At 50.5% G+C, this 20,655-nt stretch overlaps 1 protein-coding gene across 2 annotated transcripts in view; it reads right to left on the bottom strand.

The window, feature by feature from the left end:
* Window positions 1–330: 330 nt before the first annotated feature.
* SCARA3 (scavenger receptor class A member 3) overlaps window positions 331–20,655 on the bottom strand; it is a 45,605-nt gene continuing 25,280 nt past the window's right edge. For both annotated transcript variants that reach the window (XM_029938341.1, XM_029938348.1), the window contains exons 4-6: window positions 19,588–19,686; window positions 17,683–18,726; window positions 331–2,210 (exon numbers count right to left, since the gene is read on the bottom strand). In XM_029938341.1, coding sequence (XP_029794201.1) covers window positions 1,759–2,210; window positions 17,683–18,726; window positions 19,588–19,686 — 1,595 coding nt within the window. In that variant the 3' untranslated portion in view covers window positions 331–1,758. The remainder of the gene's footprint in view (window positions 2,211–17,682; window positions 18,727–19,587; window positions 19,687–20,655) is intronic.

Raw genomic sequence — 20,655 nt, 5'->3', positions numbered from 1 at the left:
AAGGAAGGTGAAGGTATCACTCAGATGTCTAGGGCCGTTTTAGCCTAGACATCGCAAGAATAATAAAACTTACCTTGTTTCTCACTGGGTTCCCGCTCTTTATGAGTGAGTCCCTCACATACTCTTGGTCCCTGGCCCCAGTAGGACTGCTGTAAATTCCTGGCAGAGCTCAGTGTCTCTAGATTGAGGGGCAGGGGGTTAGAGCCAAACTCTAGAGTGACCATCTAGGGGATCCCTCGTCCACCGGCTCCCCTTCAAAAGCCAAGTGAGGCAGAGCCCCTGAAGGCATTATGCCCCCCATTGGGCAGAAAGGACCAGAAGACACCTCCCTCCTGGAAACAGCTCTTTACTGAGTCAGTAATACTATATGGCATGATATCATATGTAGACAGAATTACATGGCCGTGGGTGGGGAGGGCAGGTGGGAGTGCAAACCAGTTGCACATCTATTACAAGAAGGGAGGTAACATTAAGGCTTTTGGAATGAGGATGGGGGCTAGTCTCCATCTCTGAGGCAGGCCAGGGAGGAGACCGCTCCGTGCCCCCAGCCCAGGAGCGGTCGGAATCTGCCGGACACCCAGGCAGGCAGTTCTACCACGAGGTTAGCCTGTGGGCGGCCTTCACCTTGCTGGGGGAGCTTCCCGGGCTCCTTTCTGCCCTTGTGAGCAGGAAGGTGGAGGTGACGAGGGGCGATGTGAAAGCGAGCCTCTTGTGGATGCTCGGGCCCTTCCCTCCTCGTCCAGTCTTACTGCCCAAGCAGAGGGGCCTCGGGCCATTCTGAGCCACGGCAGGGTGAGGTCAGCAGGCAGCTGCGGGCAGGAGAGCTGGGTGCAAGAGGGGCGAGCGGCAGTTGCCGGGCTTGGCCCTCCCTCAGCCGCCATAGAGGGGCCCATGCCAGGAACGAGCAGGCCAGCCTGAGACCGAGCAAGGGAGGCGTCTGCACTCATGCCTCTGCCTCCCTTCCTCCAGCATCCCAGCTGCTGGGCACCACTCTGGGAGAATGTTCCAGGGCCTAGAGAGTCTCCCCATGCAGAAAAGCTCCTGCTTGGATTTCTTCCAAGATGCTCCTGAGAGGAGGAGGCAAGGATGAAGTGAGGAATTTTCTGGAGACATGAAAAATTGTTCAACTCATGAGAGCATGGTGCCCAGAGCCAAAGAACGGTGACTCAGGTGGCGTCCCTCTGTCCTGTGTGAGGCGGGGGCAGCGCCCAGGACTCTGCTCCCATAGCTGTGAGGAGAGCGTTTTGGTCATCAAATCCACCTTGTTGTCCCTAGAGTTCGAACCACATCCCCTTCAAATGGTTTCCTGGGTCTTCTCACCGGCTGGGAGCCACGGGGAACTGCTGGCTAGGTTGTTTTCGAAGAAGCCAGAAAACCAAGTTGGTCCACACTTCAGAAATAGAGTTAAGACCTTCCTCCCAAGGCAGCCACATCCCTGGCAGGCTCAGTCACAGGAGAGGGGGTCTTCTCTGGCCCTCTCCTCCTGCCCAGCCAGGGAAACCCAGCTGGCCCCCCTGGCCAGCAGGAAAATGTGTGTGCATGTACGTGTGTGTGTGCATGTGTGTGTATATGTGTGAGGGGGTGCTTTCTGTGGTGCGGTCAGTACCAAGGAGCCCGGAGTGCCGGGGCAGGCCGGGGAGAAGCCCCTTTGGGATCAAAGGACCACAGTTGTCTAAGTTTGGCTTTCTGGGGTAAGGGCTCGCGCTGCCCCGAGGCCCTTCCTGGCATTCTGTGCAGCAGTGTCTGGGACTGGGACACTTAGTAGCGGCTCTGGCTTCCTGGTGGGCCTGGGGGCCCTGGGAGGCCAGGGGGCCCCTGAATGCCTGGTTCGCCCTTAAGCCCCATGGGCCCCCGCTGGCCTGGTGACCCTATCTTCCCAGCAATCCCTGGCTTTCCCTGAGGCCCTGAAGGCCCTGGAGACCCTGGGGGCCCCTCTGGCCCTGGGGGCCCCACGTCCCCTTTTGGGCCTGGCTGTCCTCTTGGGCCTCCAGTTCCAAAGCTGCCCTTTGAGCCTTTGAGGCCTGGGAAACCCCGAAGGCCAACCGGTCCCCTTTCCCCCATGGGTCCTGTGTCTCCAGGCTGCCCCTGAGGACCCTGGGGTCCTGGGGGCCCCAAGCTGCCAGGGTCTCCTTTCGGTCCTCTGCCACCACCAGGCCCTTTCATGCCCATGTCTCCTTTGAGTCCTCTTGGTCCTGGAGGGCCAGGGGCACCTAGGGTCAGAGAGAAGAGGGGAGAGGTCAGTCCATGACAGGCAGGTCTCACAAAGCTTTTCCACAAAGGAGGTGTGAGGCACAGGCCACAGTGACATCCCAGGGGTTAGTCCGACACTAAGGCCAGGCCTGCCGCCTGAGGGCCCTGGGAGCTCAGGCCCATTCCGTGACTTCCCTAAGCCAGCGGTACGTGAGAGGAGGGGGCCCTGAGATAACACGAGTAAGTGTGTGGCGTGAGGTCTGGTGCACAGTGAGAACTCACTGTTCTGTCTTCAGGGCTTGCCCATAGTTCTCCGCATGCACTCAGGCTGGGAACCGAGAGAGCTGGACAGCTCTGGGAAAAGGCCAAGGCTGGCCAGCACTGTCTGTCCCGGTCTGGAGGCCGCCTGGCCTTCCACACCTTCTCGAGGTCTTTGATTCCACCCCCTGCCCTCATCTCAACACCTGGGTTTGGCCCGTGACTGTTCTGCATCTGGGACCAGAGATGGCGTCAGGTGACATGGGGGAGAAAACCAAAAAAGTGAGGCAAGAGAAGCTGACTCCTTTGCAGGGTTAGCGTGTGGGCACAACAGCCCAGAGAAAGGACGGCTCCTCCAGGAGGCCCGCCCTGACCACTCTGAGCTCCCGAGGCTACCACTTGCTGAAGTCACAGTATAGTGAAAGAAAACCCTCGGTGCCTCTCTGGTAGACCCAGCTGGACTGTGGAGCCTCTGGGAGAGAGTGAGGGCCACTGCTCACCTCCCCTGCCCTGGGCATGGAGCTGGCACATTGCAGGGGAAACTCAGAATATGCTTGAAGAGAGTGATTCACCAAATAGCTGTGGACCCTTGGCTCCCACCTGGCTCTGACCGAGCGCTTGGGGGAGAGGCCAAGAGAAGGACATGGTCTGTCCTTAACAAGCCCTTTCTAGCTCCCAAGCCAGGGGTCAGATGACTTTAATATTCTTCTGACGATGCAGATCTGAGAGTCAGCAGCTCCCACAGCTGTACCAACTCTCAGAGCACAAAGCAGAGTGTGGTCCTCACTCCGCCCAAGGCATCTCTGAATTCCGGGAGGAAAGGGGACCCTCTGGCCTCCCTTAAGGGGATCATGAAGCAAAGGCAAAGCAGAGACCTGGTTTTTTTCAGTGGTCTCAGTAAAGGATACTCGTGGGAGCAGGGAGGGGGCCCAGGGCTGGCTGCGGGGCATGGATTCTAACGCCCACACTCAGCTCTCCCTGAGAATTCTGCCCGCTACATCATTCTTCCTGCAAAAGACTTCTGGCCTATTCAAGCTAGGTGAAAGCCAGTCCAATCCCTGCATTTCACAGAGGAGGCAACGGACGCCCAAAGAGGTGAAGTAGTCCCCTCAGGGGCCCCTGAGCGGAAACCGGAACCCAGACCCAGGTGGGCCTCTCAGAGAGGAGGGGTCTCACAGCCCGGGGCAGGGAGCCCTGCTGGTGGCCGTGACCCAGGTCTGAGGTGTCCGGCCGGGCTCTGCCCCAGCTAATGAAAATGCCACTGCCGTGATTGCAGGCTGATGCTACCTGCTGGCCGCCGCTCACCACCCCCTCCCTACTCCCTGTGGGTCTGTTCCCAGAGGGTTCTGTGGATCAGTGAACACTGTCCTCTTAAGATCTAAACTGGGATCCAAACTGGAAACTGGAGCCCAGAAATTGGAGGGCCAATAAAAACCTCGCAGCAGTTCCCTGTCCCTGTCTGCCCATGTCCCCCTCCCACACACGGGGGCACGCGGCCCTGTGTGGGCTGGGCTCACGTGGCGTGCCAGCTGCACAGGCTCAGATCCAGTCATGGGGCGGTGGGGGCGGGGGTGGAGCTGGCCGGTGGAGCAGGCGACTGGCCAGGAGCAGCCAGGAGGCGGCAGAGGCCCCTGAAGGCCCCTACCCCCGCCCCGCAGCCAGGCAGCCGGAACAGCCTGGCACCAAGAGAGGCCCACCCAGGGATGCTTCCCCCCCGCCCCCCTGGCAGCACTTGCTGGGAACTGGCAGAACCAGGGCACTCATCTCCACCCCAGCTCTGGCCTTGGGACCTGGGCCGGTTGAGGTTGGAAAAACAGAGCCATTCTGAGGTGGAGGGGCCTCTGGAGTGTGGGTGGGTGGAAGTCAGAGGGCCCCAGAGGGACGCTGGGCAAGTTCCTGCCCACCTTGGAGCTCAGGTCCTCAGGCATAAAATTGAGAGTTGCACTTCACAGTTTCTGCAGGCCCCTGGAGCTCCCCCATACCCACCGCTCCCCGCCTGCTTCTGTCCCTGCTTCTGTGAGCTCGCCCTCTGTCAGCTCCAGAACACAGCTCCCTGCTTCTTCATTCCCTCCCCTTCCAACCACTTCAGGGGCTTCCTCTCTTGTGCCCCAGGTGAATGGGTCCATAATCCCCATTTCCAGTGGTGACTCTGGAAAAGCACGAGGAGTCTCATCCCGACGAGGTTGCCCTGCTCTGAGCAGCCCCTGGGCCCGCCGAAGCCCCCCACTCTCTCCCCGGGACCCCAGCCTCTTGGTGCCATCTGCATCAGGTGCCTGCTTCCCCCTTACTCGAGGGGTGCAGCAGCTGGCTGCAAGGGTTCCCAAGGGTCTCTATGCCAGTAGTGAGGGGGAGAAGGCAAAGGGCGAGGCCCTCTCTTCTGGCCCTTCCCACCCACCCTCGCAGCCTCCTCTTCCTGGGGAAGCTCTTGGCGGCTTCCTTGGATGGGGAAGGCTGGGGGCCCATATACCCGGGCAGAAGGTGTCACCGCCCCAGGACCTGCAGCCCCCAGCATGGATGGAAGAAGGACCTCACTCTCCATACTCCCTGTCATGGCTGGCACCACCCACCGCATCTGAGAACACAGGAAGGGGTCCTAGACAGCCACTTAAAGGACATCGAGCGGGATGGCCTAGTCTAGGGTTACTCACAGGAGGCTCTGTTGCAGACAAGGCAACAGGGGCCAGTGACAGCCCTCCAGTCGCCGCTCACTCTCTGACTTCTCTGGGACCTGCCTTCTCTCAGAAGAGGGAAGGGCAATGAGAGCGCCAACATCTGTCCACGGAGTCCCTCCCACATCAGCATTGTCCATTGAGACTATTGTCCCATTTTACAGATGAGACCATGTGGTGCAGAGAGTGACGACTTGCCCAAGGTCATTGGCCAGGAAGGGGCAGAGACAGGACTCAAAGCTGGGCCTGAAGCTCTGAAACCCACACTCTTTGCCCCTATCCTGCTGCCTCGGGTTCTCATTACCCTGTGGCTAGGCTCCCGGCCCTTTCCCCATGCCCACCCCTGCCTGTCCCAGGGAGGGTCCACACAGAGTGGGGAAGGGTAACATGAAGGGCTGTCTTCCTCAGGTGAGCCAGTCCCTCCCAGCCATGAATCATGCTGTGGGACCTGAGTCTAGCCTGGGAAGAGGTAAACAAGCCTGGCTTTCGTCATTAGCTTAGGGGCAAGAAATGTGGACAGAGACTGACAAAGGAGGCACTGGGTGCCCCTGACACAGCTCATTATCAGATCTTGGTATCAGTAGGGCTACAGCAAAGGAAGGGAGGGCTCAGTCCTGCTCTGGGCAGGATTTAAATGCTGCTGGGAGCCTTTAAAGCAAAGGAGGAAAGTGAGCAGTGTGGCTGAAGGGCAGAGTTGTGGAAGAGGAACGGAGCACCCTGGAGGCCGGGGAGGCCCGTAATTACTCAGGAAGCTGGAGACTATAATTAGGCCATCCTGGCCCATTAGGGTCGAGCCACAACTGACTGCATGTCTGGGACAAGTAGGTGGTCTGCTCCTGCTCTGCACTGGGAACCAGGAGGAGGTGGGGTAGGGGTGAGCAGAAGCACCGAGTCTGTCAGCACCCAACATTCGTGCGTGGGCAGGAGGAGCCCATGGTCCATCTCACAGTCCAAAGCAACAGGCCAGCTTAAGAGGACAGAAGGAAACAGAAATGGAATTGGCGCTTCTTGAAAGACTGGTGCCATTGGAAGGAAGGCACCCTGACCTGGGCTTTGGGAGATGTGGGTTTGAGTCCCAGCTCTGGTATTAACCAACTGGATGGCTGGGTAAGGCTCTGTTCCTCTTTGGACCTCAGGCTTCCCTCTGTTCAGTGAATATACTGGCCTAAGTCAGGGACTCTTAATACTGGCTGTTGTTACCTGAGGAACATCGAAAAAATGACAATGGACTTCCACATCTCTGACGCACTAGATTGTAACAGACCAAACTTCCCATCGGGAGTAATCGGAATCATCAGCTAAAATACCAAGACATACTCCTGATGGCTTTGGAGGAAGATCAAAGGCCAAAATCACAGGGAGAAGGGAGGCTCATTGAAGTAAGCCTGGCATTCTTTGGCACTCTCCTTCTCAAGGCGTTTGTTGACTAGTGATCAGTTTGAGCAGAGAAGCTGAGAAGCCAAACAAAACGCCTCAGCCATCAGGCTGAGAAGCTGAGTAGGGCTTTCGGCAGCTTCACTGGGGCTGGGGTGGAAGGCTGCCAAGATTCAGGAGCTGAGGGGACATGTGTGCATTAGCACAGAGCAGACAGACTGAGCAGAGCATTCAGCTTGATTTACTTAGTCTTGTGGTGCAGGGGAGACAATAATTGGAGTTCAAGACTGACAAGGTGGTAGGGCCCTCGTAAACGCTTCTCCAGGACTGTGCACTGTTAAGTATATCAGAAATAGTCCAAGCACCACGTTTATTGCCCACCCTCAGCTTCTAGCCTTCTTTATGCTTTCATTATGAATTCACCGAGCAATGTTTCCTGAGGGCCTTCCAAGGGCAGACACTCTGCTGGGTACTTGATGAGGGAGACAAGGAGCCCATCATCAAGAAAATTAGATTCAGAATCATCTCTTAAATTAGGACAGTCTTTTATATCTTATAAAAACTTGTTCATGTGCACAGTTAATGATACAACTACCCCATGGGATATAAGCATGGGAGGTATTAATATTCCTATTTGTGCATGAGGAAGTTGAGTTGAAAGTAGCAAGTAGCCAAGAGCCTTATCCAAGGTCATTTAGCTAATAAGTAATGATGGCTTCCTGTTTTCAATTCCCAAGTAATAGTCCTAGCACAGACACTGTCTAGCACAGAAACAGAAATCATCCTACAGAGTAGGAAGAGAGAAATACTCTTTTTTTTTTTTAAGTTTATTTACTTATTTTGACACACAGAGAGACAGGGAGAGAAAATCCCAAGCAGGCTCCACACTGACAGCACAGAACCCGACATGGGGCTCAAACTCACAAACCATGAGATTATGAGCTGAGCTGAAACAAAGAGTTGTACACTTAACAACTGAGTCACCCAGGCACCTGGAAGAGAGAAATATTCTAGGAGAGGCACACATACACAATGGACGTACGACAGGCTGTCTGTTGAGCAAGTGGAGCTGGAAGGAGTCTCAGAGAACAGCTGGTCTTATCCTTTTACTTACTGATGAAGAACACAAATAAAAAACAGAGGCTTAGAAAGAGTGAGTGATTCTGCCTAAAGACTCAGAGCAAATTAGAAGTCAGACTTCTTTCCCATGTAGTTTAAGAGCACCAGCCCGTCCATCAGCACTTGGCACCTTCCACACTGGCTGTGGTCACTGCTGTCCACCGCGTTCATTCTAGAGAGCAGCTCAGCTCCAGCCTGGGGGAGACCTCACTGCCAGCTCCAACATGAGAGGCAGTCAGCGCCTGTCTATGCCTGAAAGGATGAGTAACAAGCTCCCGTAGGAACGGATGTACATTTTGTACCTGAAATTTTCTCTCAGGCGAGAAAGGTTTTACATGTGGTGCTTCAACAACCACAAGGAGTTTAAACAGATATGCAGAGGTTGAACCAAGAGTCGATGTAGCTGAAATAAACATCTCACTTTGCTCTCCAGCTAAGACGAGGTCCTTGGGTAAGAACTCTGCCATTATTAGGACAGGAACAAAAATAAATTCCCATGACCCTTGCTGGGGTCGTCAGTGGTTCCCCTGCCAACACTTTGAGTATCATTTCCCCCTTTCCCAGCCTCTCCCACACACCCTACACCTATACAGGACCCAAGGGGAAGTAACTTTTTGGTACCTGAAAGCTCATGATCTCAGGGTCCCCTCTTCTGGCTGTGCCCTGGATGTGTGCATCTCAGAGCCATCACAAGGGGCTGGAATTCAAAAATCACAGTGTGACCTTGAGCTTGTGCCTTGACCTTTCCCAGTCTCAGGTCACCTTGTAAAATAAAGACACTGCCTTGTCTATGGTACAAAGGTTGTGAGGCTGAACGAAATGAAGCCTGAGGCTGGGCTTCGCCATTGGGAAAGCTTTGTATTTCATTTGTTCCTAGGCTGAACACAACCAAACTACAGAGAATGAACCATGAGAATTCCCTGATGATGCCTTTTCTAGAACAATGCATCCTAGAGGAGGTATCCTAGAGATGCATATTTTAGATGAAAAACTAGGGGAATGTTTCAGTTGCCCAAGAAACACTCAGAACTCGGCTTTGTTGCAAAAATATGACAGCAGGCAAACAAAACGTACTCCCAACACCACCAATTTAGATTAAAACTTAGCCCTCATGGTAGGAGAAATGCTCAGTGATATAAAACAAAGGCAACATAGGTTTGAGACTAAATGGTTAAAGCAAAATAGAGAATCAGAGAGACTGGTTCCAAGTCTGCTGTGCGGAGAGAATAGATTGTGGGGCCATCTCTCCTTCCTCCTTGGAGCTCCCCTAGATTATCAGACCCAGATGTTTGCCCCACCCCCAAATGTAAACCATAAGTTCTGGAACTGCTAGATCTTGGTGGCTAATTCATTTTATTCTCTAGAGCCAAGATTGGTTATGTTTTCAGGTTGAACACTCTTCCCACAACGACACACACTTCCTTAGGGAGAGGGTCCGGGGAGCCTCCGTATAGCCATCCAGATTCCAAGGATAAAAGAATTCTGATTAGGAGTCTTTGGGGACTGTTTTCCAGGGGGAAAAATGTTGGGAATACTGCTGTGAAGGAGTAGAATGAAAAAGTAATAGTATTTGTTAGGGATTGAGTTGTATCCCCTCCAAATTCATATGCTGAAGTCCTAACCCCTTGGGAATACAACCTTCCTTGGAGACAAGGTCTTCACAGAAGTAATAAATTTTAAATGCAGCCAGTCGGTAACCCCTAATCCAATATGACTGGCTTCCTTAGGAAAAGGAGAAACTGAACACAGAGACAGAAATGCACAGAGAGAGGAGGAAGAGACACAAGGAAAAGATGGGCATCTATCAGTCACGGGCTGGAACAGAGCCTTCCCTCACAGCCCTCAGAGGGAACCAAGCTTGCCAACACTTGAACTCAGACCTCTGGCCTCCAGGGCTAAGAGACAGTACACTTCTGTTGTTTCAGCCAGTCAGTCTGCAGTACTTTGTAACAGCAGCCTGAGCAGACTCATCAGTGCTTATCTCAGAATGAAGTTCTCATAGCAGAAGCCACAGAGCATGAATTGAAGGAGAGGGCCCGGTAACCCACCTCTGATATGGAATCTAGGGGCAAGCTGGGCATAGAAGGCCCCCAAGGGGGAGAAGAGGTCAGCCCCTTGCTGGGGAAACTGATGGGGATTAGAGAGTGTGTGCTGGGCACTACACTGGGCAGACTGTGCTGTCACCAAGAAGCATGTTTCAGTTGCTCAGGTGCTTTTAGAGGGACTTTGGAGGCGAACATTCAAAGCAGCTTGCAACTTTGGATCTGGACTGCCTTGAATTTGAATCCTGTGTCCATTCCTTGATAGCTGTGTGAACTTGGCTAGACCTCATGTGGTATCCAGTTCTGTGCTACAGGCTTTTTGGGTTCACAGTTTCAGGAATCGTGGAAGTGAAAGGAGATAATGTGTATGCCATATGCTTCCCCCACGATCTTTCTCTCTCCACCTAGAACTCTTCTGCTCATCCGTGCTGACCCTGCTATATCTAATGTACTCCTTCTCTTTCAGGTCTCAGGTCAAATAGCACCTCTGATGGTTAATTTCATGTATCAACGTGACTGGGCCATGGGGCATCCAGATATTTGGTCAAACATTAGTCTGGATATGCTGATGAGGGTGTTTTTGGATGAAATTAATATCTACAGCAGTAGACTGGAGAAATCTCCAATGTGGGTGAGCCTCACTCAATCAGTTGGAGGCCTTGATAGAACAAAAAGCCTAAAAGGGAATTCCTCCTACCTGACTGCTTCAAATTAGGACTCCAGCTCTTTCCTGCCTTTGGGTTTGAACTGAAGCCATTGGCTCTTCCTGGGTCTTGCACCTGCCAGCCTTCAGACTGCTCGGACTCAGATAGGAATTAAACCATTGGCCTTCCCAGGTCTTTTGCTTGCTGACTCACCCTGCAGACCTTGGCTTTGCTGGTTTCTATAATTGTGTGAGCCACCTCCTTCAATTCCCTATAGTAAATCAATTTCTCTTTGCAGAGATCCCAATGGACACAGGGTATATATATCCTGCTGGTTAGTTTTGCTTCTCTGGAGAATCCTAATACGGATTGTGGTACCAAGAGTAAGTATAAAGGAACAGAATTTTAAAGATGATTGTTCTAAATTGATCTGGGGTTTCTGGAACTGACTCTCTAATTTAAGATTTAAAGATGCTAATGACTTTATTTCTAGTAGTAAAGAGAGCTTAATAGTCCAAGGCATGATCTGGCAATAGAGATATGCAAAGTATTGGGGACCAATACTTTCGAACATTTTTTGTCAAAGTGAGTGTAATGAGATTGTCCTAATGTTACTGGATAAAGTGGGGAAATAAAAGGCTGAGCTTGGGGATTCAAATTCCCAGCTCAAGCGTCATATAAACTACCTGAAAGCTTCTGTGTCTGCCCTGAAGGAGACCCTTATCTCCGGTGGCCAAGGGGTTGAGCTTGCTGAAAATCTAACTTGCAACCTCATCCCGTAACTGGCTGAATTGCAATGCAGACTGACTTCCCAGTTTCCCAGGGTGTCCACTCTTAAAGAAAAGGCATTCACTGGGAAGGAATGGTATCCTCAAAGTTGGAATGGGGATATGTGGGGAGACCCTCATGGAGCTGGGGACACTGGACCCCTAAATTCTAAGTCATCTTTGACAATGGCAGCAGTTCCCCGACACCCAGTAAAAGTGGCCTCTCAACCCGTCTGAAGCCCCCATTGCCTGAGGAAAGCGCAGCGGCCTTCCCTACTGGCCTCCCCTGAGGCACCCCCAAGCAAGACAATGCTGATTCTCCTGAGGACCCACTGCCACCAGCCCCCTTTGCTTCTAGACCTATAACTAGACTCAGTTCTCGGCAGGACCCTAAAGGTGAGGTACAAAGTGTGACCCCAGAAGTGTGCTACACTCCAAAAGAACTACCTGAGTTTTAAAATTCATACAGATAGGTATCTGGGGAATATCTGTGGAAATGGATACCAAAGATGTGGAGATAATGGAAATAATGGTGGAAGGAACAGAACACTGCATCAAGCAGAATTTACTGATAGGGGCTCACTAAGGGATTCTGCATCTCATATTGCGTCTTGGGGAGTTAAGAAAGGCTCTCACAGTTAGTTTGGTTGGTTGGCTGAGACATGGGCCAGAAGACCCACAGTGACGGAGTTAGAAATTCTGGATCTCCTTGGCTTCATGTAAAGAAGGGATTCAAAGAGTGAGAGAGGCTGGGATGTTGGAGTAGATTTGTCATCTGAGACCTACTCACCCACCCTGGGAAGATCCAGAAGACATGCCTTTCTTTCACCACAACTGTGAGAAATAAATCTTTAGAACCCTTGAAGAGTTTTCCCATTGCTCTCCTCTGCAGGCAGACCTTACAAGGGGAACTTTAGTCACTCAACTGGGAAACCTAACCATAATGGGAGTAATTGGGTCCTGGGGTGGCAGACACCTAATGGTGGCACTCAACTACCCACGGCAAGGAGAACATGTAATAGACAGCAGAGTCAATGCCGTGATCAGAATAGGCTCAGACCCATGGTGTTAGCTAGTTGATCATGGTGTGCCTAGAAGTGAAATAGACAGAAGCCTACTAAATTCTTACTTGTTCTGTATAAGCAGAGAAGGTCTGGGTCAAGTGAACAAAAGTCTAATCTGAATCATAAAAACAGTCATGGCTCCTCAGTCAAACCTCAGACTTGAGCCAGTTTATAAATCCAGAACCACTTGAATGAAAGAGAAGCTGGGTGTCCTTGAGGAAGGCCTAGTATACCACCAAATAGTTATACTGTTAATCTTCCCAGCTTTCCCTAATACAGCTCAGCTTTGTTTTTGTTTTTGTTTTTGTTTTAGCCAGGACAACTGCACTGGGGAAGAGAAAATGATCAGCCCTCTTGGGGACTCCTAGACACTGGCTCTGAACTGACACTAATTCCAGGAGACCCGCATGTCACTGTGGCCCTCCAGCAGAGTAGGGGCTTATGGAGGTCAGGTGATCCATGGGGTTTCAGCTCATATCAGTCTCATGGGAGGCCCACAAGGTCCCCAGATTCACCCACTGGTGGTTTCCCCAGTTCTGGAATGCATAATTGAAACAGACGTACACAGTGCTGGGTAGGATCCCCACATTGCTTCCATGGCCTCTGAAGTAAGGGATATCATGGTGGGGAAGGCCAAGCAGAAGCCACTAGAATTGCTTTTACCTAGGAAACTCGTAAATCAAGGGTACCTGGGTGGCTCAGTTGGTTAAGTGTCCCACTCCAGCTCAAGTCATGACATGGTTTGTGACTTCGAACCCCACATCAGGCTTCCTGCTGTCTGTTGCCTTGGAGCCTGCTTCGGATCCTCTGTTCTCTCTCTCTCTCTCTCTCTCTCTCTGCCCTTCCTTTGCTCATTCTCTCTCTCAAAATAAATAAACATATATCTCTATAAAGGAAAATAGCAAACCGAAAGCAATACCACATTCCTGAAGGGACTGAAGAGATTAGCGTCCCCATCAAGAATGTTACATTTGCCATTCTGACCTGTGCAGAGGACAGGTGGATCTTGGAGAAGGCCTCTGGAGCTTTGTAAGCTTAGCTGGGTTGTGACTCCAGTCGTAGGTGCTGTACCAGCAGCAGTCTTCTTGCTTGAGAGAATCAACACGTCCCCTGGTATGCAGCCCTTGATTTGGCAAATACTGTTTTTGTCCAGACCTCTTCGTGAGGCCCCCCAGAAACAGTTTGCTTCCGGCTGCCAGGACCAGCAATACACCTTCACCGTCCTGCGTCGGGGGATCTCAACTCTCTGTCATACTTTAGTTCACAGGGAACTTGATCTCCTCTCTCCCCCACCAGCTATCACGCTGGTCCATTGCAGTGATGATAGACTGATTGAGCCTAGGTGCAAGTCAGTTGTAGCTTGCTATTTCAAAGACATTTGTGTGTCAGAGGGTGGGGAATAAACGTGACAAAAATTGAAGGGCCTTCTACCTCAGTGAAATTTCTAGTAATCCAGTGATTTGGGCATGTTGAGATACCCCTCCTAAGGCAGATAAGCTGTTCCATTTGGCTCCTCCTCAAATCAAAAAGAGGCACACCTAGCGGGCCTCTTTGGAATTTGGAGGCAACATACACATATTCCTCATTTGGATGGCTTACTCCAACCCATTTACTGAGCGATCTGAGAGGCTGCTGGTTGTGAGCAGGGCCTAGCACAAGAAAAGGCGACAGGTCCAGGCTTCTGTGCAAGCCGCTTTGTCACTAAGCCATATGCTCCAGCAGATCCAATGGTGCTAAAGTGGCAGTGGAGGATCAGGATGTTGTCTGGGGCCTCTGGAAGACCCTTGTAAGGGAGTCGCACTATAGACCCTTAGGATTGGAGCAAAGTCATGCCATCCTCTGGGGATAACCACTCTCTTTTGAGAAACAGCTCCTGGGCTGTTGAAGGGCTTGAGTAGAGACTAGATGCTTAGGCGGAGGCCACCATGTTACCGTGAGACCCGAGCTACCCATTGTGAACTGGGTACTTTCTGACCCACCAAGTTATAAAGTTGGGCATACAGAGCCGCACTCCATCATCAGATGGAAGTGGTATATGTGTAATCAGGCCTGAGCAGGCCCTGAAGGCCCAAGTAAGTTACATGATAAAGCAGTCCAAATACCCATGGTCCCCACTCCTAGTATACGACCTTCCCTTGATCTCCTCTCTCCCCCACCAGCTATCACGCTGTGCCCATGGTATTATGGGGAGTTCCCTATGACCAGCTGATAGAGGAAGCGAAGATTCTGGCCTAGTTTACAATTGGTTCTGCACAAAATGCAGGCATCATTTGAAAGCGGGCTTCTGTAAGATCACAGCCCCTCTTGGGGACAGTGAAGGGCAGTGGTGAATGAAATTCCTCCCAGTGGGCAGGACTTCTGGCTGCGTACCTGGCTGTCATGTTTGCTCGCAAGAGGAAATAGTCAGACACGTGATTATATACTGATCCATGGGCTGTGGCCAGTTGTTGGGCTGAATGGTCAGGGACTTAGAAGAAACACAATTGGAAAATTGGTTATAAGAAAAGTTGGGGAAGAGATTTGTGAACAGTCCCCTCTGAAGGGGCAAAAGATGTGAAGACCTTTGCATCCTATGTAGATGTTGTTCAAAGGGTGAGGTCAGCAGAGGACTTTTTATAGACAAGTGGATAGGATGGCCTATTTGGTGGATAGCAGTCTTTTTCTCCATCCACTGTCATCCATCTGTCATCACCCAGTGGGCTCATGAACAAAATGGCCCTGACAGCAGGGATGGGGTCAGTAGAGTGGATTGCAGTCATTAAGGCGAACCTGGATATGGCTATTGCCACATGCCTGGTCTGCGCACGGGAGAGGCCACTAGCAGATCCCCAGGATGGCGCCACTCCCCAGAGTGGTCAGCCAGCTACCTGGTGGCAGGTTAATGACATTGGACCCCTCCCATCATGGAAGGGGCAACATTTGTTCTTACTAGAATAGAAGCTTATGCTGGATATGCATTGCCTTCCCTGCATGAAACGCTTTTGCCAAAATTACCAGACAGAACGCGTTATCTGCCATCATGGTTCTCCATGGATTTCCAACATAGCATTGCTTCCGATCAAGGAAATCACTGCACAGCAAATGATGTGTGACAATGGGCCATAATCATGGAACTCACTGGTGTTACCATGGTCCCCACTGTCTTGAACCAGCTGGCTTGTCAGAAGGGGAAATGGCCTTTGAAGACTCAGTTACAGTGCCAGTTAGGTGGCGATGCCTTGCAGGGCTGTGTATGGTCTGAATCAGTATCCAGGATGTGGTGCTGTTTCTCTGATAGCCAGGATGCACTGGTCCTGGGACCAAGGGGTGGAGATGGGAGAGGCTCACTATTACCCCTAGTGACCCAGTAGCAAAATGTTTGCTTCTTATTCCCACAACTTTATGCTTTCCTGGCTTAGAGATCTTAGTTCCAAAGGAAGGACTGTTCTTGCCAGGAGACACAACAATGATTGCATTGAACTGGCAGTTAACACTGCTGCCTGGTCACTCGGGGCTTCTCATGCCTTTGAATTCATAGGCAAAGAAGAAGTTATTGTGTTGACCACGTGACTGATGCCAACTACCAAGGAGAAACTGGACCGCTGCTCTACAATGGGGGTAAGGGAGAGCGTGTCTGGAATTCAAAAGCTCCCTCAGGGTGCCTCTTAGCGCTACTGTTCCCTGAAATAAATGTCGGCTGAAAACTACAACAACCCAAGCCAGGAAGGACTGGAATAGCCCTTCAGGAATGAAGGTCTGGATCACCCTACCAGGTAAAGGATAACAACCAGCTGAGGTGTTTGCCGAGGACAAAGAAAATACAGACGGGTAGTGGAAGAAGGCAGTTATAAATAGCAGCTATGACCACGTGACCAGTTACAAAAATAAGGACTGAACTTGTCAAGAGTATTTCCCTCTTGGTGTGTTATAAATACATAAAGATATATACAGCAAATATCTTTGCTTTCTTCTCTCTCTTATCCCCTTCTCATGTAACATAAAACATAAAACGCATTGACATTAGGGGCGTCTGGGTGGCTCAGCTGGTTAAGTGTTCAACTCTTGGTTTTGGTTCCCATGGTTCCTGAATTCAAGCCCTGCGTCGGGCTCTGTGCTGACAATGAGGAGCCTGCTGGGGATTGTCTCTCTCCCTCTCTCTGCCCCTTCCCTGCTCGCTCTATCTCTCAAAATAAATAAACAAGAAAAAATTTTAAAATGCATTGACTTTATATCACAGCATTTAAATATTGTTAACTTTATATCATAGTATTTACATGATGGGATTTCAAGGGGGATAGAATAAATCTCTCTCAAGGACTTTCCCTCCTCCTCTGGGGAAGGGGTTAGTATGGTTTTGGCTATACACAGCATGCGCACATTATGAGCCTTAGGCAGAATTATAACTTTGCTATTGTTTCCATTTGGGGATTAAGTATTATTTAAGGAGATGTGTATGGGTACCAACTTGACATGTGACGGTTAAGTTTTTGTGTCAACTTGGGTGGGTCACCAAATGGCCAGACATTCTAGACATGTCTAAAGGGGTGTTTATAGATAAAGTTAATATTTATATCAGTACTGAGTAAAGCAGATAGCTCACCACAATATGGTGGGCCTCATCTAATCAGTGGAAGGCCTGAAGAGACCAAAAGGCTGACCCTTCCCTGAGTAAGACAGAAATCTCCTGTCTGGTGGCCTTCAGACTAACACATCATCTCTTCCTAGTTCTATGGCAGCTTCTGGCCTTCTGACTCAAATGGGGACAGCAGCCAAGCAGATTTTGGACTCATCAGACTCCGTAAGTACATCAGCCAGTTTTTAAACCAATCTCTCTCTCTCCTATTGATTCCACTTTTCTGAAGAACTCTGATTAATGCAGGGATGAGGGATGAGAGGAGAGAAGAAGAGAGTATCAGAGTGATGGGCTCCATGAGAGGCAGATTGCTGAGAACCCCAGTGACTGGGGTGGGAAGGGAGAAAACAGAGTTTCCAAGATGAAGTCTGCCTATTTCTCTGTGTGGACCCAATCAAACAAACCCACATATGAAAATCCAGATTTGTATGACAGGCAGAGTCAGTCATACAAAAGAGCCTTCTAAGTACGGCAGTCCTCCCTTATCCACGGTGGCTATGTCCCAAGACCCCCTTATACAGCCTGTTCTTTTCTATATATACTCACCCATGATAAAGTGTAATTAATAAATTAGGCATTTTGTGAATGTCATTTCTCTGTTTCTCAAAATATCTATGGTACTGCATTCGCCCTTCTTGTGATGATGTGAGGCAATAAAATGCCTAAGTAATGAGATGAGGTGAGACAGATGACGTAGGCATTGTGATGCAGCATTAGGCTCCTACTGACCTTCTGACTATCCCTGAGGAGGAGGAAAGTGAACCCACTTTCACATAAAGGGGGGACTACTGTGTTTTTAAAGCTTCTGTTGCCCTAGGCATCTGCTATAGGATTGTATTAGGCTACCAGGACTGTTTCCTGAACCAGGTACTTCTGTGCCTGGCGAGCTGGCCACGGCCCTCTGGGAGCTCCGTAGCAGGTCTGGCCCAGGTCGGGCTCTTACCTCTGAGGACGGTGACGTTCCGGAGGATTTCTCCGTGCTGCATGTCCACAGCTTTCATCTCCTCCACAATCATGGAGAGGTTGCGGACGTTGAAGTCCAGCCGGGCGCTGAGCAAGCTGAAACGCTCCCGGAGCAGGTCCGTGGTGCCCAGCATGAGGGAGACAGACTTGTTCAGGTAGTAGAGCTCCTCGGCGTGGGTGTGGAAGCCCAGTGTGCAGGAGAGACGCACGTCGTCCAGGTACTTGAGCATGCTGTGCACGTGGCTGTCGGTGGCATTGATGTTGGTGAAGATGGTGCCGATCTCGATCTCGTGGGAAGCCATGCGTCCTTCCAGCGTCTCGAACCTCTCCGCTGTGCGGTTCTGGGCATAGCGGGTGTGGTACTGCAGGTCGTGCATATTCTCCTCGTGGTCGTCCAGGAAGGACGAGATGTTATCCAGCTGTAGCTGCAAGCCCATGACCTGCAGCACCAGGTCGTGCATGCTCTCGGAGTTCTGGCTGATGCGCTGGGAGGAGACCCCCAGGGTGGCCTGAATGTTCTTGACCGCTTCTCCAGTCTTGGCCGACGAGGTACGCAGGCTGCTGAAGAGCCGGGTGTAGTTTTGCCAGTCGGTGACAATCTTCTGGAGGGTCAGGGTCTCCTCGTCGGTCTTCCGCCGGATCCCATGAATCCACTCCGAAGTCTGCCCAACGGTGAAGTTGATCTGGTGGACAGTAGCCTTGACATCGTAGCACTCCTGGGTGAGGTCCTTCAGAGAGAGGTCCAGGCCAGCCGTGGTGGCCTGCCAGCCCCTCACCTGAGTGAGAAAGAACCCCAGAGACTGGTTGACCTGGTGGATGGAGAAGGAACAACTGCCCATCTCTTGGGAGATTTGGCTGCTGGTGGTGGAGAGCAGTTCGTGGGTCTGGGAGGTCTGGTCCAGCTGGACCTCCTGGGCCAGGAGCATCTTCTGAATTCCTTCCAGCTCTTCCTGAAGTTTTCTGATCTCTTGCTCCACCTGCCCAGCCTCGTGGCAGAAGGAACAGTTGTTTGGGGCTTTCAGATCTTCAGGAGAAAGGGACAACATTTTGAGTTGCTGAAGGATCATGGGACAAAAGTTGCTTCTTTAAATATTTCAGAGCATAATGAATTGTCAAGTGGCTTCCCCATCCCTCCTCCTGTCCTAAGTCTGCTATGAAATCCTTTACGGACAAACCTTGCCATCTCTATGAAAACTTATTTTTACCAAACATCTTTACTAGGACTTGTAATGTAGAATTTGGGACATTTTGTCCATCTCAGCACCAAATTCTCAAGATTATATCTTCATAACTTTGCAAAGGTTGCCAAGAACTTCCCCTTTACACTTTAGTTTAAAATTTCTCCAAATATTTTTATATTTGCTATCTTGTCAGTTAATTAATGCAGGGGGGATGATGCAAGGATTATTTCTCTGTGTGTCAGATGAGAAGTGAGGCAGAGAGAGGAGGCCTGCCCAATATCACTCAGCTAGTACTTTCTGTTTCCATCAGGGCGGACCACCTTCTATTACGGCTCCTTGGTCTCAGGCTCAGAATGAGAATGTTCCTAGTTAAAGCAGGAAATAGCATCACGAATTGTGCACCCTTTAAGGCAGTCGTGAGGAAAGGGGAATGGGCTGTCTTTGGGTTCCTTCTCTACCTGCAGGCTCTGGCTAGGTCTGCACCTCACACAGAACCCTGGCCCCGGTCCTGGGTGAAACCCAGGGCAGCAGCCCACTCTGAATGGGGGGAATGGCAGGGAACCATGACTGTCCTTCCCTTGTGCCTAGAAGGTGGGTGAAGGCTGCCCCGCTCCAGGGCGTCATGGTCTGGGGGACACTTGCCCTCCCCAGTTAACCCGGTCTTCCCTCATTGTCGTTAGCACATCCGGACACTGGACACTTACCCAGTCCTTGCAGATTTTCCTGCATAGACATAAGCTTCTTGTCATAGACGGCCTGGGCCAGGGAGATGTCTTCTGAGAGAGAGTCCACTTTCCTGAAAACTGTGTGGGAAATACAGATGAGAACGTGGGGCAGGGTCGTAGCTCAGAGAAGCAGCAGTCTTTTGAGAGGACATTTTTATCAGCTTTTCTGAAACCAAGACCGTTCACCCGTCTATGGGGCTGAAAGTGGTGGAAGGGAAGATGCTTCTCATGGCCAGAGTCCACACATTCCTTAAAAAGATCGATCTAGATCTAGATCTCTTTATACATATCCCTTAAATATATATATGTATGCACACACACATATATATAATTGCCAAATCATTTATATAGAGTATGATACAAACAGAAGTTTGTGTGCATATATATACACATTCATACACAAATATATACACCCTTATGCTTATATATATATATGTGTGTGTGTGTGTATTTATATCCATCCCCATCCATATTTTAAAACTAGGACCTGACCCCCACAGGATAGAATATGGAAAATTAAGAAAAAAATATAAAAATAATATAAAAATATTCTTAATCCTACTATTGAGAGATAATGGCCATCAATATCTTCTTGTATCTCTTAGACTCTTACTTATCTCCATAATCATTCTGTAACTACATAGATGCTCTTAGAAAACAACAGAAAACTTGAATATTCTGAATATCTCATCCGTTTTCTTACATTTTGTTTCACTGGTATCATGTCATGGACATTTTCCGGTTGAGGTTTAAATCCCTTTAAAATCATTACTTTTAGAGGGTTCTGGGTGGCTCAATTGCTTAAGTGTCTGGCTTCAGCTCAGGTCATGATTTCATAGTCTGAGAGTTTGAATCCCACGTCGGGCTCTGTGCTGACAGCTCAGAGCCTGGAGCCTGCTTTGGATTCTGTGTCTCCCTCTCTTTCTGCCCCTCTCCTGTTCACACTCTGTCTCTCTCACTTTCAAAAATGGATACATGTTTTAAAAAGTGTTTAGAGGCATCTGGGTGGCTCAGTACGTAAGCGTCCAGCTTCAGCTCAGGTCATGA

Source organism: Suricata suricatta, chromosome 1, assembly GCF_006229205.1.
Source record: "Suricata suricatta isolate VVHF042 chromosome 1, meerkat_22Aug2017_6uvM2_HiC, whole genome shotgun sequence".
Classification (NCBI taxonomy): domain Eukaryota; kingdom Metazoa; phylum Chordata; class Mammalia; order Carnivora; family Herpestidae; genus Suricata; species Suricata suricatta.
This window is presented reverse-complemented; position numbering and strand designations above follow the sequence as displayed.